This window comes from Trichomycterus rosablanca, chromosome 2 (assembly GCF_030014385.1).
Source record: "Trichomycterus rosablanca isolate fTriRos1 chromosome 2, fTriRos1.hap1, whole genome shotgun sequence".
Lineage (NCBI taxonomy): Eukaryota > Metazoa > Chordata > Actinopteri > Siluriformes > Trichomycteridae > Trichomycterus > Trichomycterus rosablanca.
The window spans coordinates 56,514,819-56,540,245 of NC_085989.1; the positions used below are offsets into that span (position 1 = coordinate 56,514,819).

At 41.5% G+C, this 25,427-nt stretch overlaps 1 protein-coding gene across 1 annotated transcript; it reads left to right on the forward strand.

The window, feature by feature from the left end:
- Positions 1 to 2,287: 2,287 nt before the first annotated feature.
- On the forward strand, positions 2,288 to 25,427 carry LOC134302609 (zinc finger protein 345-like). Its single transcript, XM_062987772.1, has 8 exons — positions 2,288 to 2,479; positions 8,160 to 8,263; positions 12,393 to 12,521; positions 12,768 to 13,650; positions 14,092 to 14,159; positions 17,117 to 17,218; positions 17,744 to 17,872; positions 23,971 to 25,427. The coding sequence occupies exons 2-8, from the start codon at positions 8,173 to 8,175 to the stop codon at positions 24,969 to 24,971; spliced, it is 2,403 nt and encodes an 800-aa protein (XP_062843842.1). The 5' UTR covers positions 2,288 to 2,479; positions 8,160 to 8,172; the 3' UTR covers positions 24,972 to 25,427.

Consider the following 25,427-nt stretch of genomic DNA (forward strand, 5'->3'; position numbering starts at 1 on the left):
GAAGAAACCACACACAACACACACGAATACACCGACTAGGCATAACATTATGACCACCGACAGGTGAAGTGAATAACACTGATTATCTCTACATCACGGCACCTGTTAGTGGGGGGGATATATTAGGCAGCAAGTGAACATTTTATCCTCAAAGTTGATGTTAGAAGCAGGATAAATGGGCGAGCGTGAGGATCTGAGTGAGTTTGACGAGGGCCAAATTGTGATGGCTAGATGACTGGATCAGATCATCTCCAAAACTGCAGCTCTTGTGGGGTGTGTCCCGGTCTACAGTGGTCAGTATCTATCAAAAGTGGTCCAAGGAAGGAACAGTGGTAAACCAGAGAGTTAAAGGATCTGCTACTAAAATCTTGGTGCAGATACCACAGCACGCCTTCAGGGGTCTAGTGGAGTCCATGCATCGATGGGTCAGGGCTGTTTTGGCAGCAAAAGAGGGAACCTCACAACGAAAAGAAGAAGATATACTTTATTTGTCATATATACATATACTCTTTCTTCGCATATTCCAGCTTGTTTTGGAAGCTGGGGTCAGAGCGAAGGGTCAGCCATCGTATGGCGCCCCTGGGGCAGACAGGGTTAAGGGCCTTCCTCAAGGACCCAACAGTGGCTGCAAAGCAGAGCCTGGATTTGAACCGCCAATCTTCCGGTTGATAGCCCAAAGCTCTGCCTAAGCACAAAAACTTCGCTCAGTATTTACACAAGTCCAGAGTCTTGGTCAAAGCTGAGTTATCGTGACAGAAGCGGTACATGGACATATACAGAGGTTGGACAATGAAACTGAAACACCTGTCATTTTAGTGTGGGAGGTTTCATGGCTAAATTGGACCAGTCTGGTGGCCAATCTTCATTAATTGCACATTGCACCAGTAAGAGCAGAGTGTGAAGGTTCAATTAGCAGGGTAAGAGCACAGTTTTGCTCAAAATATTGCAATGCACACAACATTATGGGTGACATACCAGAGTTCAAAAGAGGACAAATTGTTGGTGCACGTCTTGCTGGCGCATCTGTGACCAAGACAGCAAGTCTTTGTGATGTATCAAGAGCCACAATATTATTGAGCCACTTTGGGGTGTTTTGGAGAAGCGAGTCAGGAAACGTTTTCCTCCACCAGCATCACGTAGTGACCTGGCCACTATCCTGCAAGAAGAATGGCTTAAAATCCCTCTGACCACTGTGCAGGACTTGTATATGTCATTTCCAAGACCAATTGACGCTGTATTGGCCGCAAAAGGAGGCCCTACACCATACTAATAAATTATTGTGGTCTAAAACCAGGTGTTTCAGTTTCATTGTCCAACCCCTGTAGATGAAGCTGAAAACAGTTTTAAAATGGGATTTAATGTTAGGAATTATTTCTACAGAATCAAACAAAAGTCTCAATACAAACACTGCTCTTAAATGCAAGATTTATTTAGCCTCGTGAATGATAATTGCCAAAAAGTTAAAAAAAAAAAAATTACAATAATGAAAAAAAAAAGGAAAAGGAACTTGATCTCTCGGAAAATGAAAATATATATATATCGGTAAATCAGTTAATAAAATAACAAGGGCGGCACGGTGGTTAAGTGAGTAGCACTGTCACCTCACAGCAAGAAGGTCCTGGGTTCGATCCCCAGGTGGGGCGGTCCGGGTCCTTTCTGTGTGGAGTTTGCATGTTCTCCCCGTGTCTGTGTGGGTTTCCTCCGGTTTCCTCCCACAGTCCAATGACATGCAGATGAGGTGAATTGGAGACACTAAATTGTCCACAACTGTGTTCAATATAACCTTGAGAAGTGATGAACCTTGGGACAGTGCTTTGGGCTATCAATCGGAAGATTGGCGGTTCAAATCCAGGCTCTGCTATGCAGCCACTGTTGGGTCCATGAGCAAGGCCCTTAACCCTGTCTGCTCCAGGGGCGCCGTACGATGGCTGACCCTGCGCTCTGACCCCAGTTTCCAAAACAAGCTGGGATATGCGAAGAAAGAATTTCATTGTACTGTACTGTACACCTGCATATGTATATATGACAAATAAAGTAGATCTTCTTCTAATGAGTAACTACCGTTCTTGTCAGGAATGTAACCAAAGTGTAAAACATGACGTTAAAATCCTAATAAACAAACAAACAAATAAAATAAACTTCCACTGATCCTAACATTACACACAGCTAGTGGGTATTGAGGGGGTATTGATGTCCAGTATATGTTGTGATTACGGCCCTGATAAAATGCTTTACTGCTTTTGATCATTTAATTAGTTATTTTTATAGTTTAAAACGTGACTTGAATTCACTCATGAGTTACTTTAATATTTACTATAATAATATACAGAAGTTTGAAGCATCTTGCTTCAACCCTGCTTCATCCTCCAGTGCAGCAGGGGGATTTAATGCAGCTCCTCATCTGCTTCACAACCCGACAATAAAGCACAGAACAAGGAAGCTTCAGCAGCTGATCTGTTTGTACTAAACTCACTCATATGTAAGTAACATTTACATTTATTTATTTATCATTCTGTCATTATTAACTACATTCTAATTATTCATAAAACTACAGTTCATAATAAAATATCACTGTGAGGATTTGAGGAGCTTTAACTCCCTTCTTATTTACACACACAAACTGCTAGCTGCTCCGCTAACTGTTAGCATCAGACATGAGTCAGTACAGATGAACCGACTCACTTAAACCGATCCAGCAAAGTGAATCAATTGATCGGAGCTGATTCAGTGTTTGTTATTAAATTTAACAGTTACAATAGAAACACATCATGTTCTTTTAACTTGTTTACAGGTTGTTTTTACTGTGTTTTATAAACGGGTCATTCTACAGAAATGGTTTAAATAAATGTTCCTTACTTTTTCAGCCTGCTAAAACATTAATTGTATATATTCAATAAATATGGACTGTCCCTGTAGTAATGAAACAAAGTTTATTTATTTATGTTCATTATCTTCATTTTAACCTTTTATTTAAAATGCCTAGATCAAGAAAGTACCTTGCACCTTAGATCGTATATGGGTGATGAGCTTTGTACTTTTCATTTAAATATATTTTCTATTAAATAAAATGTCATTTATATTTACTGTAAACATTACATAAAATACATCGAATATTGAATTGATATAAAGGAAATTATTATAATATATATAATTTCAAATAAATATTTCTTCCCACAAACTGTGTCATTGGTGTTACCCCACACAAAAGACTTTTATTTTGGAAACATGCACGTACTCTTTGAGGTTTGACCTAAGCATAAGGTTTGTGAGATGTCTTACTTCATTTGTTTAAAAAACAAAACAAAAAAAATGATGCGTTGTAGAATTTTTAGCGAAGATTTAAAGGATGTCATTGGAGTTACTCATTTTATAGATGAGGGTGTGAGAATTGTCACATAAAAATGCACTATACTGAATCATTTTAGTCATTTTAATATTCATGATGACATGTGGTCTGAAACACGGTGGCCATTTTGTTAAAATTTCAGTTCAGAATTGTCATTGGTGTTACTGTCCCTGGTGTTTTACTTCTCCTTGGAGCAACGTTCCAGTAAATGCGTCACATAAGAGCTCAGATCTCTTGAGACCCTGCGGTCACATATGAGGACATTACATTTTGGCTTTGTTATGCCTTATTCCTTGACCTGCTAAACTTAGACCGATTGTCCCCATTAGTGGACACTTTTGTCTGCCATCTAGTGGTAGCAAAAGTACTAGAAAACTAATAAAGTTTGTTTGTTTCTTTATTAAGATTTTAACGTCATGTTTTACACTTTGGTTACATTCATGACAGAAACGGTAGTTACTCATTACACAAGATTCAGTTTATATCAAACACAGTCATGGACAATTCAGTGTCTCCAATTCACCTCACTTGCATGTCTTTGGACTGTGGGAGGAAACCAGAGCACCCGGGGGAAACCCACACGACAACATGCAAACTCCACAGAGAAAGGACCCGGACCGCCCCATCTGGGGATCGAACCCAGGACCTTCTTGCCGTGACAGTGTGCGACAGTGCTACCCACTGAGCCACCGAAAAAATGCATTGAAAAAAATCTAAGCTCGGGTCTCAGGAGGTTAAAGAAACAAGACGGAGAATTATGAATTAATTACAAATATTATTATTATTATTATTGCCAATATATACGGAGCCCCTTAGGGGTCACTAATGAAAGAAAAATATGTGACGAGCAAAATCCGTACCCTCAGTTTAGTAATCCGTATGTACAGATTTGTAAATCGTACTCTCAGTTTTAAAACCCGGCCGCAGTCACGCTAACGGCACTAAAGGTTTTACTGTGCGACTAAACCCTGTTTTACGGTAATACAGTTGCGAAGCATTGAAGAGGATAAAGCATCTCTTTACAGCTCAGTACACAAAACCTACCGAGTTCTGATGCACAAACATTTACCAGAAAGAAAAGTTACAACCTATACAGTGTATCACAAAAGTGAGTACACCCCTCACATTTCTGCAAATATTTCATTATATCTTTTCATGTGACAACACTATAGACATGAAACTTGGATATAACTTAGAGTAGTCAGTGTACAGCTTGTATAGCAGTGTAGATTTACTGTCTTCTGAAAATAACTCAACACACAGCCATTAATGTCTAAATAGCTGGCAACATAAGTGAGTACACCCCACAGTGAACATGTCCAAATTGTGCCCAAATGTGTCGTTGTCCCTCCCTGGTGTCATGTGTCAAGGTCCCAGGTGTAAATGGGGAGCAGGGCTGTTAAATTTGGTGTTTTGGGTACAATTCTCTCATACTGGCCACTGGATATTCAACATGGCACCTCATGGCAAAGAACTCTCTGAGGATGTGAGAAATAGAATAGTTGCTCTCCACAAAGATGGCCTGGGCTATAAGAAGATTGCTAACACCCTGAAACTGAGCTACAGCATGGTGGCCAAGGTCATACAGCGGTTTTCCAGGACAGGTTCCACTCGGAACAGGCTTCGCCAGGGTCGACCAAAGAAGTTGAGTCCACGTGTTCGGCGTCATATCCAGAGGTTGGCTTTAAAAAATAGACACATGAGTGCTGCCAGCATTGCTGCAGAGGTTGAAGACGTGGGAGGTCAGCCTGTCAGTGCTCAGACCATACGCCGCACACTGCATCAACTCGGTCTGCATGGTCGTCATCCCAGAGGGAAGCTGATGCACAAGAAAGCCAGCAAACAATTTGCTGAAAACAAGCAGTCCAAGAACATGGATTACTGGAATGCCCTGTGGTCTAACGAGACCAAGATAAACTTGTTTGGCTCAGATGGTGTCCAGCATGAGTGGCGGCGCCCTGGTGAGAAGTACCAAGACAACTGTATCTTGCCTACAGTCAAGCATGGTGGTGGTAGCATCATGGTCTTGGGCTGCATGAGTGTTGCTGGCACTGGGGAGCTGCAGTTCATTGAGGGAAACATGAATTCTGTGACATTCTGAAACAGAGCATGATCCCCTCCCTTCAAAAACTGGGCCTCATTGCAATTTTCCAACAGGATAACGACCCCAAACACAACCTCCAAGATGACAACTGCCTTGCTGAGGAAGCTGAAGGTAAAGGTGATGGACTAAACCCAATTGAGCACCTGTGGCGCATCCTCAAGTGGAAGGTGGAGGAGTTCAAGGTGTCTAACATCCACCAGCTCCGTGATGTCATCATGGAGGAGTGGAAGAGGATTCCAGTAGCAACCTGTGCAGCTCTGGTGAATTCCATGCCCAGGAGGGTTAAGGCAGTGCTGGATAATAATGGTGGTCACACAAAATATTGACACTTTGGGCACAATTTGGACATGTTCACTGTGGGGTGTACTCACTTATGTTGCCAGCCATTTAGACATTAATGGCTGTGTGTTGAGTTATTTTCAGAAGACAGTAAATCTACACTGCTATACAAGTTGTACACTGACTACTCTTAACTTATATCCAAGTTTCATGTCTATAGTGTAGTCCCATGAAAAGATATAATAAAATATTTGCAGAAATGTGAGGGGTGTACTCACTTTTGTGATACACTGTACGTAGATCTAAAAAGAAGGATGTATGACGAGTCGGTAGAAAAGTGGTTTTTAAAAATGTATAGATTTGATCTCATCCATTGTATCAGGTATGGCAAAATTGAGCGCTGCTGAAAAGCAAAGGTTATACAGGCAGCGGAGAGATGCAGATCCTGTACGTAGGGCAGAGTACCTGTCAAAGCGAAAGCAGGGTTATGCCAGTGATCTACAGACCGAAAAGAGGAAGCATGTAGGAGATCTGAGCGAAAGGGAAAGAAGAGCTCAGAGAACGAGGTGGCGTGAGAATCAAGCAAGACGCAGAGAACGAATAGTCTTGACGCCTGAGTCTACACCAGAAAGATCAGCCACCATCTCAAGGTAGACCTGGAAGATGTTGGAATTTAACAGATCCGTCCATAGGATTAATCTTTGTTACAAATGAAGTCGTGTACAGTCGTTATTTAAGGTTGAACTGTATTCTAAAACAGGGGTGTTCAACCTTTTTGGACATGTGCCAACCGCAAACACATCAACACCCCCCACCTTTGTCAACCATCGCACAGAAACCATTGCGAAAGCTCTTGACGAGCTAAAATAACAGAATTAACGTTGTGCACATCATACATACGATGCAATTTCACTGATTGAAGATATTACTTCAAAAAGATAATACAGCCCGATCCCATCAGTTTTTTAGTTCAGGATAATTGATCTGCTCTGACTGACAGTCACACAGAATGTTCCAGTAGCCGGTGTTTATTTATAACCTCAACATTCATTAATAACAGTAAACACGGAGAGACGTCTGAGAAAAGAAACTTACGCTTTGCTTCATACGAATCGACTCCTGACTCACTTATATCGATACTGTGAACAGAGCGTCTCCCACTATACACCTCTCTTAAAGACACACACAGACACTATAACAGCAGTCGTTGTGTTCGTCACCGGTTTATCTTCGCTGTTAGCCCTGTTTTTAAGGTTTTTTTCAGACTGAACAGGATAGCATTAAACGTGCGTGTGGGCGTGGTCAGCAACACTAATCAAATGTGTCTCCTGTGGGTAAAAAAAAATGAATTGCTTTAGTTTTAAAAGTAAAAAAAAACTCGTAATGCCCTGGTCAGGCACTCGGGCCCCCCTCGGTTGAAAACCCCTGTTCTAAAAATATTTGAATCAAACTTTTGCTGCCGTTGCGTCATTGGTGTTACATTGTGTCCTTGGTGTTACGCCAAGTTTTTCCAGGATTTTGGCATTATGTATGAATTATGAATGTATTTTTAAAAACTTTCTAGCAATAGTTTGTTTGTTAATATGTGTTGTATCAATTAGTCCATATTTCAGAGCTTCTTAGTTTGGCGACTCCTGTTTTTGTGGTTTTTAAAGAAATAAGTACAATCACGAATCAGATTATTTCAATTACATTACAAACGTAAACAATCAAATATTTTTTCTTGGTGTCATCATTCCACCACTCGAACTTTAATAAATCCTGTAAATAAAATCTTTTAATAAATTAACATCAGTGTTGGGTGAATCTTTGGTAACACCAATGACAAATAAACAGCTCATAGATTCTTTATAAAACAAAATACATAAAAATAATTAAAATAGATTAAGGTTGAATTTTTGTGGATTCATCAAGTTTAGGTGTTAAATAATGTAGTGAAAGAAGTTTAGGGTATGTTGGAAGATTGACATTTTAGCAGATTTGTGTCACACAGGTTCCACCTGTTTTGTAGAATGACCCAAAATAATAACAGATTGGATATTTAAATAAAGACTCAAATCTGATCTGGACTCCATGTCTTGTGTTTATCAGGATCATTTCCACTTTACATCAGTTTGATAATGTAAAGCACCAGAGGATGATGTAAAATGTGTTAGTGAATATGCAGGATGTACAGATGAACAATCCAGTGAGCTGTGATCCAACAGTGATTCAAATAAATCCACTTGATTTAGTAGATTTAGTGTTTTTGGTCTTTATTGATCTGATTTGAATCTTGATCAGATTGTAAACATGTGCTGCTGTGTGGAATGAAATGTAATTAATACATTTAAAGCGTTTATAAAGGATGCAGCGCTACATTCATTCTTTATTGTTCAGTGTGATCTGATTTCTGATTCATTTACTGATTCATTTCTTTGTTTTTTCCAGACGACCTTTAATAATGGAAGCAGCAGATGTTGGAAATGTTGCTCCTGTGGATTTGCAGATTATAACAATTAAGAAGGAAGAAGATGACGATGAAGGTTACCTCTGTAAGTATACACGGTGCCACTTTTCTACCCAATATTGTGGTTACTGTAGGGAGGGAGCTAAAGCTGGGGATGATGTTATTAATTTTAGGGAAGAATTGGGAGCGGACGTGGTGGTACTTGGTACACCGGGTGAGGAAGTGCAGCTCCATCTCTACTGTACTGAGAGTGCAGTGCTGGCATAGCCTATCCTCCCTGGGCAGCCTGGACCGGGTGTGTCGCCCCGTCTCCACGGCCAGGTCGTGTGCGCTCAGTCTGTACCTCGTCAGGGTGTTTCTTAATTTAGGGTCGGATACTGTGCTCAGATAATCTGCTGTATTGTAGTGTCTGTTTATCTATTAGAATGCTTCTATTCATCTCTGTAGCATCACTCACACATTTCTCTTTAATATTGAACCTCCACCCACATCACTGTTTAATGCTGTACATTTACTTTTACATTTTCAGCATTTAGCAGACGCTCTTATCCAGAGCGACTTACAGAAGTGCTTCCAAAGTGAACATTTCATTTCTCAAGTTTAGATAGACAACAGTCGAAGAACACAAATCTGCTAAAACCTGTTAGAACCAAAGTGTTTTTTGTTTTTTTTTGGAAAATGGAAAAGGATGGAACAAGATGTTAGTAAATAAGTACAAGTCAGCTTAAGTGCTTAGTAAAGAGGTGATGAAGGTTTTTAATCGCTTTTTAAAGACAGCAAGAGACTCAGATGTTCAGACAGACAGAGGAAGTTCATTCCACCACTTGGGTGCTAGAACAGAGAAGAGCCTTGATGCTTGTCTTCCTTTAGTCCTGGATGGAGGCTGAAGTCGAGCGAGACTGGTGGCTCGGAGGTTGCGTGGTACAGAGCGGGGTTTGATTAGACCACGAAGGTAGCTTGGGGCTGGTCCATTTTTGGCTTTGTAGGCGAGCGTTAGTGTTTTAAACTGAATGCGTGCAGCTACAGGAAGCCAGTGAAGAGAACGCAGCAGTGGGGTGATGATGTGGCAGCAGTGGGGTGATGATGTGGCAGCAGTGGGGTGATGTGGCAGTGTTTGGGCTGGTTAAAAACCAGACGGGCAGCTGCATTTTGAATGAGCTGCAAGGGTTTAATAGTGGACATGGGCGCTCCTGCCAGAAGGGAGTTGCAGTAGTCCAACCGTGAGATTACAAGTGATTGCACCAGAATCTGGGTAGCTTCCCTGGAGAGAAATGGTCGAATCTTCCTGATGTTGTACAGGAGGAACCGGCACGATCTTGACATGTTGGCTATATAAGGAGAGAAGGTCAGCTGGTTATCCAGGACAGCACCAAGACTTCTTACCTTATCAGATGGTCTGATCTGGGAATCATCAAGAGAGATGACTAGATCCTGGGTTGGAAATTGATCTCCAGGAATAAGCAACACCTCTGTCTTGCTGGGAATAAGTTTTAGATGATGAGCCGACATCCATTGTGAGATATCTCGCAGACATGCTGAGATGCGAGCTGAGACTTGTGTGTCTGAAGGAGGAAATGACAGAACGAGCTGAGTGTCATCTGCATAGGAGTGGTAGGAGAAGCCATGGGAGGCTATGACCTTACCCAGAGAGCGGGTGTAGATAGAGAAAAGAAGTGGGCCAAGTACAGAGCCCTGAGGAACACCGGTTGAGAGAGTGCATGGGGGAGATATGGATCCCCTCCATGACACTTGGTAGGAGCGCCCTTCGAGGTAGGAGGCCATCCATTGCCATGCTGAACCTGTTACTCCAGGGTTGGAGAGAGTGGACAGGAGAATGCTGCGATTCACGGTGTCGAAGGCTGCAGAGAGGTCAAGAAGAATGAGGACCGATGACAGTTTGGCTGCTTTGGCTGCATGACATTTCTCAGTAACAGCTACAAGTGCTGTTTCCGTAGAATGCGCTGCCTTGAAGCCAGACTGGTACTGATCGTGGAGGTCATTCTGAGTAAGAAAGGCAGATAGTTGGTTATAGACAGCACGTTCAAGAATTTTGGATAGAAAAGAGAGAAGTGAGACAGGTCTGTAGTTGTTAATGTCTGTAGTGTCTAGTGTAGGTTTCTTAAGAAGGGGGATGACCTGAGCCTTCTTAAATGCAGTAGGGACAACACCTGATGTCAGGGAGTTGTTAATGATGGGTGTGATGGAGGGGATTAGGTCCTGTGAGATGTCTTTAAGGATGGTGGATGGTATAGGGTCAAGTGTGCATGTAGTGGGATTGCTGGATGAGAGGAGCTGTGTAACCTCATCCATGGTGAGTGGGGTGAATCTGGTGAGTGTGTTGGTGGGTTGAGGGTCAGTTGAAAGTGGGTCAGTCGGAGACAAGGATTGATTGATTTTGTCGATCTTTTCCTGAAAGAATGTTGAAAAGTCAGTAGCAGTGAGAGAGGCAGAAGGGGGAGGAGGAGAAGGGTTTAAAAGAGAGGAAAAGATAGCATGAAGCTTACGTGGGTCAGCAGCAGATTGTTCAAGCTTGGCTTTGTAAAAATATGTTTTTGCAGCAGTCACGTCGGATGAGAACCTGGACAGCAGATCGTGGTAGGAGTGGAGATCAACACCGAGCTTAGAGTTCCTCCACTTTCTCTCAGCTGCCCTTAATTCTCTTCTGTTGCTGCGCAGTGCATCTGAAAGCCAAGGAGCAGGGTGAGAAGGTTTTCCTAGTTTAAGGGAGAGAGGGCAGAGCTGATCGAGGGATGTTGAAAGAGAAGAGAGTAGAGTATTAGTTGCGGAGTTGAGTGGAAGGGTAGCAAGCATGTCAGGGTTAGGTAGTGAAGTTAGGATGTTGGAGATTAGCAGGGAGGAAGATAAAGAGTGAAGATTGGGGCGTGTTGTAAGGGTGAAAGTGTGGTTGGAGGTAGGAACAGTTGGGAGACAGAGAGAGAAGGACACAAAGTGATGGTCAGAGAGGTGAAGTGGGGTGACAGTAAGGTCCAGAACAGAAGCTGGACGGCTAAAGACCAGGTCCAGAAGATTGCCTCCTTTGTGTGTCGGAGGGCTGTGGTTAAAGAGGAGGTCGAAAGATGAAAGAAGAGGAAGAAGACAGGAGGACTGAAGTTTGTCTTTAGGGAGATTAAAGTCACCAAGAAGAGTCAGAGGAGTTCCATCTGAAGAGAAGAAACTCAGAAGAACATCCAGCTCTTCTATGAAGTCTCCCAATGAGCCTGGTGGTCTGTAAATGACAATGATATGAAGAGTAATCGGAAAAGTAACAGTAATAGCATGAAATTCAAAAGATGAAATGTTAAGGTGAGAAACATTCAAAGTAGTGAATTGCCATTTCCTGGTCAGGAGCAAACCTGTACCACCACCCCTACCAGATCCTCTCGGTGTATGAGAGAAGGTGTAGGCAGAGGATAAGGCTGCTGGTGTTGCTGAGTTCTCTGTGGTGATCCATGTCTCAGTCAGTGCCAGGAAGTCAAGGCTGTGAGAAAGTGCAAAAGCTGAGATGAAGTCGGCTTTTTGGACGGCTGATTGACAGTTCCAGACCCCACCTACCACCACTGTTTGAGATTGTTGCAACAGTTGGGGGTAGATGAGGTTGCTGGCGTTGCTGTTCCTGTAATGTGACTTCTGATGTCTGCAGGGTCTGTGAGATATAAGCACAGGAATGATTGAGTAGCACATGCTGAGAAAAGTTTGATAGATTAAACAATGTCAGAGACTGATAGTACTTACCCAAAGTTAGTTTAGTTTAGTAGAAAAAAAAGTTAGATAGATTAAACAATCCAGACAGACAGAGATTTAATTTTATACTAAGCTTAGCCCTGCCCCTCAATTCACATCTAGGCCTCTAACCATAAGACACCTGAAACCACTTTAACCAATCAGCAAAACACAGATTAATGCAGCAACAGACTAGCTTAGTTTTTTACAAATAGTTAAATTCTAGCACAGTTAAGCAAGTTAATAATCAAAGTTGCAAAGATAGATTCTAAAACAAGTTATTCTAAAACAAGTTACAGCAAAGAATATACTTCAACCAGTAGCCTACCTTACCCAGGAATACAAATGAACACAATGGAAGTTACAAGCTGTAGCTCTACCTTTACAAACAGGTTCCTGTCAATCCCACCAACATGCTCCTGCACACTCCAGTCCAGATTAATCTAACAGTCACTGGTAACTAACAGTTACTTCAAATATTAATAACATTTCAGATGGAGGAACATTCAACTCTGTGGAACACTGTAACCCTGAGGGGGGACACGCTGCTCCAGTGGACCAACAGCCTGAAGGTTTCATGAAAAAGACTATAAAAGAAGAAGATCCTGAAGATGACGACAACAGTAAGACATTTTATTGGGGCAAAGTAAAACCTTTTATGTAATAAGGAATGTATTTTATTTTATATTTTTCTGTACTGAGCAGCTGTCCTAAAGCACTTGGCACATGTTAAAGCAGAATCTGAATGCTGATGTAAAGAATATTTTACTCTTCCTGACTTTGGCGTGGGATCTCAGTCTGATGTTTATTTTACAGTGTTGAATCATATCTTATATATATATTTTACATAAAGTTTCCATTTTTTTCAGAATTGGACGACGATTTCTTCTGCTCCTTGTGTCCGTTTTCCTGTTCGGCCCAGATTTATCTCTACAAGCACATGAAGAGTTGTCACAACGGCAAAAACGAGACGCTTATTAAATCTGAAGAGAATGAAGGTAAAATTACGAGTGATCAGCAAACCTCCTCTGATCCTCTCAGCATGAGCACTTCTCATCAACACAAGCAGAAAGAATTTAACTGCTCAGATTGTGGAAAGAGCTTCAAGCGGCAGGGTGATCTCAAAGTTCACCAGCGCATTCACACCGGAGAAAGACCTTACTGCTGCTCACAGTGTGGAAAGTCCTTTAAAAAACGGGATCATCTCAAAATCCACCAGTACATTCACACTGGAGAGAGACCATATTGCTGTACTGAGTGTGGAAAGTGTTTCAATCATCACACTCATCTCAGAATTCACCAGCGCATTCACACTGGAGAGAAACCTTTTTGCTGTACAGAGTGTGGAAAAGCTTTCAAGCAACAGTGTCAGCTAAAAAAACACCAGCGCATTCACACTGGAGAGAGACCGTATCAGTGCTCGGAGTGTAAGAAATGTTTCTCTCGACAGTGTCACCTCAAGACACACCAGCTCACTCACACCGGAGAGAAACCATTTTCCTGCTCACTGTGTGGGAAGGGTTTCAATCGACATAATCGTCTTAAAATACACCAGCGCACTCACACCGGAGAGAAACCGTTTTCATGCACACAGTGCGGCAAGAGTTTTAATCAACAATATGATCTTAAAGTGCACCAGCGCACTCACACCGGAGAGAAACCCTATTTCTGCACACAGTGCGGGAAGTGTTTTAATTACCAGAGTCATCTTAAAGTTCACCAGCACATTCACACCAGAGAGAAACTGCCTCAGTGATCACAGTATGGGAAGAACTGTAATCATTAATTATCTTACAATCCACCAGCACATTCACACTGGAGAGAAACACAACAGTGCACGATATCAGAACCTCTGGATTGTACCAAATGAATATTGATCACAGGACGTTAGCATGTGTTAACTCTTTTAACAAAATAACAACAGTTGTGAGACACAATGTAGCTTCGTTTCTTGATTGCATAACTTGTTTTTTCTATGTTTATTTTGAAATGTCTATTTAAAAAAAAAAGTCTGTATGTTTCTATATGTACTTGTATGTAGCTGAAATGACAATAAATCCTCCTGAACCCTGTTTGTCTCTGGTTGTGTGGTGCACTGCTTAGTTCACTGAGGTTTGGATGACTGTATACTCTGTATGGTTGCTGGCAGATGTCTTTGTCTGCATACGTGATGAGAGTGGAACCCTCTGGCAGGACCAACCCGTCCAAAACCTGCTTTACCACTGCTGAAAAGACAGCAGGGGAATTTATTTCTCGTCCAGGTATACCGATTATCAGGATGTACAGGGGTAGAAAAGAAAGCAATGCAGATATCGACCACTGTATAACAGTGATGGTCAGCTGGGAGGGTATTTAATACAGTAACCACAGAACAGGTGGCGCAAGTGTCCACCAGAAAGTCACCATTGTAGTAATCAGACAGGAGCAGTCAGTCTTCACCTTATTTGGGGTCACTAGTCTGTTGGCATCTCTGTTGTTGATTGTTGGTTTAAGTATCTTCCTGTACCAACTGAGGAAATTCAACCTACCCCAAGAGCTGATGGTGCAGTTCTACACATCCATCACAGTGTGGGGCAGCGCTGCCACAAAACATGACACCAAGAGACTGCAGTGCATCATCAGGTCTGCAGAGAGGACCACTCTCACCCTGGCCATCCCCTGTTTCGGCGTCTTCCATCAGGCCGACGCTTCAGCCACGTGAAGACCTGAACGACCAGACTACAGAGAAGCTTTTTTCCACACTCCATTATGCTCATGAACAATTGAACACTACTGTGCTGTTAATGCGTGGGACACTTGTACATCTAAAACTACCTAATTAATTTATATAATTGCATACACAGGATTTTCACCTTCACTTCCATTTCTTATTTATATATTTTCTCTTTTTCTATAAGTTTTATATTGCACAAAATACGGCACCTTTTTAAACCCACAGTGTGAATTGCACATGCTGATGTTTACAATGTTTTCTATGTTTACAGGTATGAATGTTTGTGTTAAGGAGAGAGTGAGCTGTGTGAATAAGATTGTCTGTATTGTATTTTTCGTGCACTGCAAATGTGTGAGCATACTTGGCCAATAAAGCCTGATTCTGATTCCGATCAGGAGGTGCAGTTGCCGACACATTACTAACACACACCGATACACCACTAACACACACTAGCACTATAAAGACTCAGGAACAGGAGAAATCTGCAAACCCAATTAGAATAAACCAAATTACACAAAGACCCAGAACTAAATATCTGAATTATTGGGAAACTGAAACTAAAACTCAGTTATAGTTTGTTATTTGTTGTTATTTGTTATTTGGCCCTAAACAGACACTACAGTGCAGCAGATTATCTGGGCACAGTATCCGACCCTAAATTAAGAAACACCCCGACGAGGTACAGACTGAGCGCACACGACCTGGCCGTGGAGACGGGGCGACACACCCGGTCCAGGCTGCCCCGGGAGGAGAGGTCGTGCCAGCACTGCACTCTCAGTACAGTAGAGACGGAGCTGCACTTCCTCACCCGGTGTACCAAGTACCACCACATCCGCTCCCAATTCTTCCCTAAATTTAACACCATCATCCCCAACTTCACCTCCCTCCCAGACCCCGACAAACTGCCCCATTTACTAGGGGAACACAAAGAGATCTGCACACTAGCAGCACTCTATACTCATACCTGCCACCACGTGAGGGGCAGTAGGTGATCATGTCCCATACACACACACAAACTGATCGTTATTACTACCTCATTATTGTAAATATCACCTTTTTAATTGTTATTATTTACACTGTTTATATTATTTAATTCTATTTTATATTTTTGTTTATATTTTATAGTTTTGTATATTTTTGTTCTTATTGTTATTTTTATCATTTCTCTGTAACTGAGCTTACGAATGTCCTTATTTGTCATGCCAATAAAGCTTCTTTTGAGTTGAGTGTTTTGCAACACCATCACAGGAGCTATACAAGGCATCAATTTAGATTTAGGCTTATTAATTTTGTTTCTCCTTCATTTATGTCTAATTGTACCTGTACTGGTATTAGAATAACCTTGATCATGTTGTTTTCCTTGCCCAAGGACCTGTCTTACCACATTAATACAATCACCTTTACTTTCTGTTCTCTGTGGAAAACCTCTTCTTGAATTCACTCATGAGTTACTTTAATATTTACTATAATAATATACAGAAGTTTGAAGTATCTTGCTTCAACCCTGCTTCATCCTCCAGTGCAGCAGGGGGATTTAATGCAGCTCCTCATCTGCTTCACAACCCGACAATAAAGCACAGAACAAGGAAGCTTCAGCAGCTGATCTGTTTGTACTAAACTCACTCATATGTAAGTAACATTTACATTCATTTATTTATCATTCTTTCATTATTAACTACATTCTAATTATTAATAAAACTACAGTTCATAATAAAATATCACTGTGAGGATTTGAGGAGCTTTAACTCCCTTCTTATTTACACACACAAACTGCTAGCTGCTCCGCTAACTGTTAGCATCAGACATGATTCAGTACAGATGAACCGACTCATTTAAACCGATCCAGCAAAGTGAATCAGTTATAGAAACGCATCATGTTCTTTTAGCTTTGTTTACAGATTGATTTTTATAGTTAATATATCTTTATGAACAGTCGCTGATGTAAATGAAGCAGATCTGTACAAATCTGTAATAATAACAGACTGGATATTTAAATAAAGACTCAAATCTGATCTGGACTCCATGTCTTGTGTTTATCAGGATCATTTCCACTTGACATCAGTTTGATAATGTAAAGCACCAGAGGATGATGTAAAATGTGTTAGTGAATATGCAGGATGTACAGATGAACAATCCAGTGAGCTGTGATCCAACAGTGATTCAAATAAATCCACTTGATTTAGTAGATTTAGTGTTTTTGGTCTTTATTGATGTGATTTGAATCTTGATCAGATTGTAAACATGTGCTGCTGTGTGGAATGAAATGTAATTAATAAATTTAAAGCGTTTATAAAGGATGCAGCGCTACATTCATTCTTTATTGTTCAGTGTGATCTGATTTCTGATTCATTTACTGATTCATTTCTTTGTTTTTTCCAGACGACCTTTAATAATGGAAGCAGCAGATGTTGGAAATGTTGCTCCTGTGGATTTATAAAGGATGCAGCGCTACATTCATTCTGTATTGTTCAGTGTGATCTGATTTCTGATTCATTTCTTTTTTAGAACCTTTAATAATGGAAGCAGCAGATGTTGGAAATGTTGCTCCTGTGGATTTACAGATTAAAACAATTAAGAAGGAAGAAGATGAAGATGAAGGTTACCTCTGTAAGTATACACGGTGCCACTTTTCTACCCAATATTGTGGTTACTGTAGCTTCACCCACATCTATTATCAGTAATAGTTCATGACTAGACATCTTCATCTCCACCTCCAGCTTCCTCTCCTGCCTTTTTATCAGTGTCGCCTCCAAGCCGTATAACATAGCAGGTCTCACTGCTGTCTTGTAAATATTCCCTTTACTCTGGTAGATACTCTCTATACTCTCTATTACATTACTCTTATACTCTCTATACTCTCTATTACATTACTCTTATACTCTCTATACTCTCTATTACATTACTCTTATACTCTCTATACTCTCTATAACATTACTCTTATTCCACCCACTCCACCCTCTCTGTACTCTCTTCTTCACCACTCCACCACTTTCTATGTTACTTTGTACTCTCCATCCCACTTTCACCACCTCGACTCCTTGTAACTGCACATTTCCTCCCTCTCATTCACACAAATGTACTCCATTTTACTTTTGCTGCCTTTCATTCCTCCAAATATTAATCACATTTCAGATGGAGGAACATTCAACTCTGTGGAACACTGTAACCCTGAGGGGGGACACGCTGCTCCAGTGGACCAACAGGCTGAAGGTTTTATGAAAAAGACTATAAAAGAAGAAGATCCTGAAGACGACGACAACAGTAAGACATTTTATTGGGGCAAAGTAAAACCTTTCATGTAATAAGGAAATAAATTGTTATTTAAGATGCATCCTGTCATTTTAGTGTGGGAGGTTTCATGGCTAAATTGGACCAGTCTGGTGGCCAATCTTCATTAATTGCACATTGCACCAGTAAGAGCAGAGTGTGAAGGTTCAATTAGCAGGGTAAGAGCACAGTTTTGCTCAAAATATTGCAATGCACACAACATTATGGGTGACATACCAGAGTTCAAAAGAGGACAAATTGTTGGTGGACGTCTTGCTGGCGCATCTGTGACCAAGACAGCAAGTCTTTGTGATGTATCAAGAGCCACGGTATCCAGGGTAATGTCAGCATACCACCAAGAAGGACAAACCACATCCAACAGGATTAACTGTGGACGCAAGAGGAAGCTGTCTGAAAGGGATGTTCGGGTGCTAACCCGGATTGTATCCAAAAAACATAAAACCACGGCTGCCCAAATCACGGCAGAATTAAATGTGCACCTCAACTCTCCTGTTTCCACCAGAACTGTCCGTCGGGAGCTCCACAGGGTCAATATACACGGCCGGGCTGCTATAGCCAAACCTTTGGTCACTCGTGCCGATGCCAAACGTCGGTTTCAATGGTGCAAGGAGCGCAAATCTTGGGCTGTGGACAATGTGAAACATGTATTGTTCTCTGATGAGTCCACCTTTACTGTTTTCCCCACATCCGGGAGAGTTACGGTGTGGAGAAGCCCCAAAGAAGCATACCACCCAGACTGTTGCATGCCCAGAGTGAAGCATGGGGGTGGATCAGTGATGGTTTGGGCTGCCATATCATGGCATTCCCTTGGCCCAATACTTGTGCTAGATGGGCGCGTCACTGCCAAGGACTACCGAACCATTCTGGAGGACCATGTGCATCCAATGGCGGTGCCGTGTATCAGGATGACAATGCACCAATACACACAGCAAGACTGGTGAAAGATTGGTTTGATGAACATGAAAGTGAAGTTGAACATCTCCCATGGCCTGCACAGTCACCAGATCTAAATATTATTGAGCCACTTTGGGGTGTTTTGGAGAAGCGAGTCAGGAAACGTTTTCCTCCACCAGCATCACGTAGTGACCTGGCCACTATCCTGCAAGAAGAATGGCTTAAAATCCCTCTGACCACTGTGCAGGACTTGTATATGTCATTTCCAAGACGAATTGATGCTGTATTGGCCGCAAAAGGAGGCCCTACACCATACTAATAAATTATTGTGGTCTAAAACCAGGTGTTTCAGTTATTTTGTCCAACCCCTGTATATACACACACTGCCTGGCCAAAAAAAGGTCACCACCTGGATTTAACTAAGCAAATAGGTAAGAGCCTCCCATCGGATAATTACTGCATGGGTGATTGTTTCAGCTGGCAACAAGTTATTTAACCCTAAGTGATGCAGTGAGTAGCTTCTCATTTGTTAAACAACCATGTTGAAACATCCTGTGGTCGTGGAAAAGATGTTCATCTGTTTCAGAAGGGTCAAATTATTGTTATGCATCAAGCAGAGAAAACATCTAAGGAGAAGCTGAAACTACTAAAATCGGGCTAAGAACTGTCCAACGCATTATTAAAAAGTGGAAGGACAGTGGGGGGGAAACATCATCTTCCAGGAAGGAATGTGGTCGGAAAAAAATCCTAAATGATCGTGATTGGCGATCACTTAAACGTTTGGTGAAATCAGATGGTAGAAAAACTCCAGTAGAACTCAGGGATGTTTAATAGTGACAGTAAGAGCATTTCCACACACACAATGTGAAGGGAACACGAGGGATTGGGACTAAACAGCTGTGTAGCCTTAAGAAAACCACCTGTCAGTGAGGCTAACCGGCAAAAATGGCCTCAGTTTGCTAGGGAGCATAAAGATTGGACTCTGGAGCAATGGAAGAAGGTCATGTGGTCTGATGAGTCCAGATTTACCCTGTTCCAGAGTGATGGGTGCATCAGGGTAAGAAGAGAGGCGGCTGAAGTGATGCACCCATCATGCCTAGTGCCTACCGTACAAGCCTGTGAGGGCAGTGCTCTGATCTGGGGTTGCTGCAGTCGGTCAGGGTCTAGGTTCAGCAACGTTATGTGCCCAAAGAATGAGGTCAGCTGACTACCTGAATATACTGAACTACCAGGTTATTCCATCAATTTTTTCTTCCCTGATGGCACGGGCATATTCCAAAATGACAATGCCAGGATTCATCGGGCTCAGATTGTGAAAGAGTGCTTCAAGTGGGCAAGCTGTAGCCTAGTGGTTAGGGTACTGGACTAGTAATCAAAAGGTTGCTGGTTCAAGCCTCACCACTGTCAGGTTGCTGCTGTTGGGCCCTTGAGCAAGGCCCTTAACCCTTAATTGCTCAGAATGTATACTGTATCTGTACTGTAAGTCGCTTTGGATAAAGGCGTCTGCTAAATGCTGAAAATGTAAATGGTTCAGGGAGCATGAGACATCATTCTCACACATGGATCGGCCACCACAGAGTCCAGACCTGAACCCCATTGAGAATCTTTGGGATGTGCTGGAGAAGACTTTGTGCAGTGGTTTAAATCTCCCATCATCAATACAAGATCTTGAGGAAAAATTAATGCAACACTGGACAGAAATAAATGTTGTGACGTTGCAGAAGCTTGTGGAAACGATGCCACAGCGAATGCGTGCCGTAATCAAAGCTAAAGGCGGTCCAACCAAATATTACAGTGTGTGAACTTTTTTTTTTGGCCAGGCAGTGTATATACAGTGGTGTTCAAAAAAATAGCAGTGATTAAAAAAAAAAGTGAATAAAGCACAAAATCATTATAATAACTTTTATTTCCATAAATGCAAATGCACTGAAAACACTACACTTTCAATTCTAAATCAAAACATTAACTAAATGTAGCCAGTTTGTGTTCATCCTTTACAGAAAGTTAAGAAAAATTAATATTAGGCTGTTCAAAATAATAGCAGTGCCAGCATTTTTCTTTAAAAACTCAAAAAATGTATTTATAAACTGAAAAAATGTTTGAGGTTTCACTTTACTTTAATATTTAACTAATAATAACTAATATTTAGTGGCAGAACAATTGTTTCCGAGATCTGTGTTGCATGGAGTCGACCAACTTCTGGCACCTCTGAACAGGTATTCCAGTCCAGGATGATTAGACGACATTCCACAGTTCTTCTGCAATTTTGGGTTTTGCCTCAAATAAACGCGCTTCAGATTTCAGCCCACAAGTTCTCTCTGGGATTGAGGTCAGGGGATTGTGCTGGTCACTCTATTACCTCAATCTTGTTTGTCTGTAACCAAGATGGTTTGGGTCATTGTCATGTTGAAACCCATTTTAAGGACATTTCTTCTTCAACATAGGGCAACATGATCTCCTCAAGTATTCTGATATATTTAAACTGATCCATGATCCCTCGTATGTGATAAATAGACGTAACACCATGGTATGATAAACATCCCCATATCATCATTTTGTACCACCGTGCTTTACTGTCTTCACAGTGAACTTTGGCTTGAATTCAGTGCTCGAGGGTCCTCTGACATACTGTCTACGGCCACTAGACCCAAAAAGAAAAATTTTGCTTTCACCAGTCCACAAAATGTTGAGCCATTTCTCTTTGGACCAGTCAATGTGTTCCTTGGCAAATTTGAACCCATTCAGGACACGTCTTTTTTTTTTTTTTTGCAAGGAGTTTTAGCTGGTAAATCGGCTTCACTTAATCATCTTCTGTACTCACTGGTAACTCCAGATGTTCCTTGATCTTTCTGGAGGTGATCACTGGCTGAGCCTTTGCTATTTTGACTATTCTTCAATCCAATCGAACAGTAGTTCCACGCTTCCTTCTGCGTCTTTCAGGTTTTGGTTTTCACTTTAAGGCATTTGAGATCATTTTAGCTGAGCAGCCAATAATTTGCTGCACTTCTCTGTATGTTTTTTCCCTCTACAATCAACTTTATAATCAAAGTACGCTTTTCATCAGAACAATGTCTGAAACAACCCATTTTACCCAGTATTTCAGAAGGAAATGTGCTCTGACCAACCTGTACAACATTTGCCACCATCCTACCTTAAATAAGGGACAAAATTGACACCCGTTCTTCTGCAGAATGAGTGACTTCACCAATTAAACTCCTCACTGCTATTATTTTGAACAACCCACTTTCAATCAATGCTTCGATTACTCAGAATGATCGGCATGCATGTCCTAATTGTTGGGTTTGTTTTGTTTTCATTACTCTGCTACACTTTCAAGTAAATCTTTTGCTATGTTGAAATATCACTTCTACTAAAAACAGTGATTTATCAGGTCAGTGGTGTTTGACTGCTATTTTTTTGAACACCACTGTATACAGTATATATATATATATATATATATATATATATATATATATATATATATATATATATATACAGTGTATCACAAAAGTGAGTACACCCCTCACATTTCTGCAGATATTTAAGTATATCTTTTCATGGGACAACACTGACAAAATGACACTTTGACACAATGAAAAGTAGTCTGTGTGCAGCTTATATAACAGTGTATATTTATTCTTCCCTCAAAATAACTCAATATACAGCCATTAATGTCTAAACCACCGGCAACAAAAGTGAGTACACCCCTTAGTGAAAGTTCCTGAAGTGTCAATATTTTGTGTGGCCACCATTATTTCCCAGAACTGCCTTAACTCTCCTGGGCATGGAGTTTACCAGAGCTTCACAGGTTGCCACTGGAATGCTTTTCCACTCCTCCATGACGACATCACGGAGCTGGCGGATATTCGAGACTTTGCGCTCCTCCACCTTCCGCTTAAGGATGCCCCAAAGATGTTCTATTGGGTTTAGGTCTGGAGACATGCTTGGCCAGTCCATCACCTTTACCCTCAGCCTCTTCAATAAAGCAGTGGTCGTCTTAGAGGTGTGTTTGGGGTCATTATCATGCTGGAACACTGCCCTGCGACCCAGTTTCCGGAGGGAGGGGATCATGCTCTGCTTCAGTATTTCACAGTACATATTGGAGTTCATGTGTCCCTCAATGAAATGTAACTCCCCAACACCTGCTGCACTCATGCAGCCCCAGACCATGGCATTCCCACCACCATGCTTGACTGTAGGCATGACACACTTATCTTTGTACTCATCACCTGATTGCCGCCACACATGCTTGAGACCATCTGAACCAAACAAATTAATCTTGGTCTCATCAGACCATAGGACATGGTTCCAGTAATCCATGTCCTTTGTTGACATGTCTTCAGCAAACTGTTTGTGGGCTTTCTTGTGTAGAGACTTCAGAAGAGGCTTCCTTCTGGGGTGACGGCCATGCAGACCAATTTGATGTAGTGTGCGGCGTATGGTCTGAGCACTGACAGGCTGACCCCCCACCTTTTCAATCTCTGCAGCAATGCTGACAGCACTCCTGCGCCTATCTTTCAAAGACAGCAGTTGGATGTGACGCTGAGCACGTGCACTCAGCTTCTTTGGACGACCAACGCGAGGTCTGTTCTGAGTGGACCCTGCTCTTTTAAAACGCTGGATGATCTTGGCCACTGTGCTGCAGCTCAGTTTCAGGGTGTTGGCAATCTTCTTGTAGCCTTGGCCATCTTCATGTAGCGCAACAATTCGTCTTTTAAGATCCTCAGAGAGTTCTTTGCCATGAGGTGCCATGTTGGAACTTTCAGTGACCAGTATGAGAGAGTGTGAGAGCTGTACTACTAAATTGAACACACCTGCTCCCTATGCACACCTGAGACCTAGTAACACTAACAAATCACATGACATTTTGGAGGGAAAATGACAAGCAGTGCTCAATTTGGACATTTAGGGGTGTAGTCTCTTAGGGGTGTACTCACTTTTGTTGCCGGTGGTTTAGACATTAATGGCTGTATATTGAGTTATTTTGAGGGAAGAATAAATTAACACTGTTATATAAGCTGCACACAGACTACTTTTCATTGTGTCAAAGTGTCATTTTGTCAGTGTTGTCCCATGAAAAGATATACTTAAATATCTGCAGAAATGTGAGGGGTGTACTCACTTTTGTGATACACTGTATATATATATATTAAATATTTGTTTTTTTTCTATTTCAGTAACGAACGATGATTTCTGCTGCTACTTGTGTCCATTTTCCTGTTCGGCCCAGATTTACCTCTACAAGCACATGAAGAGTTGTCACATCACCAAAAACGAGACGCTTATTAAATCTGAAGAGGATGAAGGTAAAAATCCCAGTGATCAGCAAACCTCCTCTGATCCTCTCAGCATGAGCACTTCTCATCAACACAAGCAGAAGGAAATTAACTGCTCAGATTGTGGAAGGAGCTTTAGGTGGAAGAGTGCGCTCAAAATCCACCAGCGCATTCACACCGGAGAAAGACCGTACTGCTGCTCACAGTGTGGAAAGTCCTTTAATAAACCGGATCATCTCAAACTGCACCAGCGCATTCACACTGGAGAGAGACCATATTGCTGTACACAGTGTGGAAAGTGTTTTAGTCATCACACTCATCTCAAAAATCACCTGCGCATTCACACTGGAGAGAAACCTTATTGCTGTACAGAGTGTGGTCAAACTTTTGCTCAACACTCTCAACTAAAAAAACACCGATTCATTCACACTGGAGCGAGACCGTATTGCTGTACAGAGTGTGGAAAAGATTTTATGCAACAGTATGAACTAAAAACACACCAGCGCATTCACACTGGAGAGAGACCGTATCAGTGCTCAGAGTGTAAGAAATGTTACTTTCGACAGTTTCATCTTGAAAGACACCAGCTCACTCACACCGGAGAGAGACCGTTTTCCTGCACGCAGTGTGGGAAGAGTTTCAATCAACAATATAGTCTTAAAATCCACCAGCGCATTCACACTGGAAAAAAATCTTTTTCCTGCACACAGTGTGGGAAGAGTTTTAATCAACAATATCACCTTAAAGTTCACCAGCGCACTCACACAGGAAAAAAAACATTTTTCTGCGCACAGTGCGGGAGGACTTTTAGTGATAGGAGTTCTTTTATAAGACATCAGCGCATTCACAACAGAGAGAAGCTCAGAGTGCGGGAAGAGGTTTATTTACTACAGTCGTCTTAAAAAAGAGGCACCAGCGCATTCACACTAGAGAGAAACTGCCTCAGTGATCACAGTATGGGAAGAACTGTAATCGTCATCCTCTTAAAATCCACCAGCACATTCACACTGGAGAGAAACACAACAGTGCACGATATCAGAACCTCTGAATTGTACCAAATGAATATTGATCACGTTAGCATGTGTTAACGACAAATCCAAACGAAATGATGCAGTAATTACAGCTAAAGATTTAAATCAGGTAACTAGTCAGTAATTCTAGTTTTCCATTCTTGTATTAACCTCCAGTACTGTTGCTTTTTCTTTTTACCTTTTACATGAATGTTGTAAGTTAAAATGTGTAAATAAAGCTGGAAAGGTTTTTGTTTGTTTTTAATTGGGTTGGATTTCAGGCTGTGTGACGTAATAAAGCTTCATTTCTGATTGCATAACTTATTTTTTCTATGTTTTTTATGTTTC

What these genes read in the sequence shown, in the direction of transcription:
- LOC134302609 (XM_062987772.1), top strand. Translation starts at nt 8,173, where the DNA reads ATGGAAGCAGCAGATGTTGGAAATGTTGCTCCTGTGGATTTGCAGATT. An exon ending in ACCAGAGAGAAACTGCCTCA is followed by an intron (nt 13,651 to 14,091) that starts GTGATCACAGTA and finishes ACCCTCTGGCAG; the next exon opens with GACCAACCCGTCCAAAACCT. An exon ending in TGAAGATGAAGGTTACCTCT is followed by an intron (nt 17,219 to 17,743) that starts GTAAGTATACAC and finishes ATCACATTTCAG; the next exon opens with ATGGAGGAACATTCAACTCT.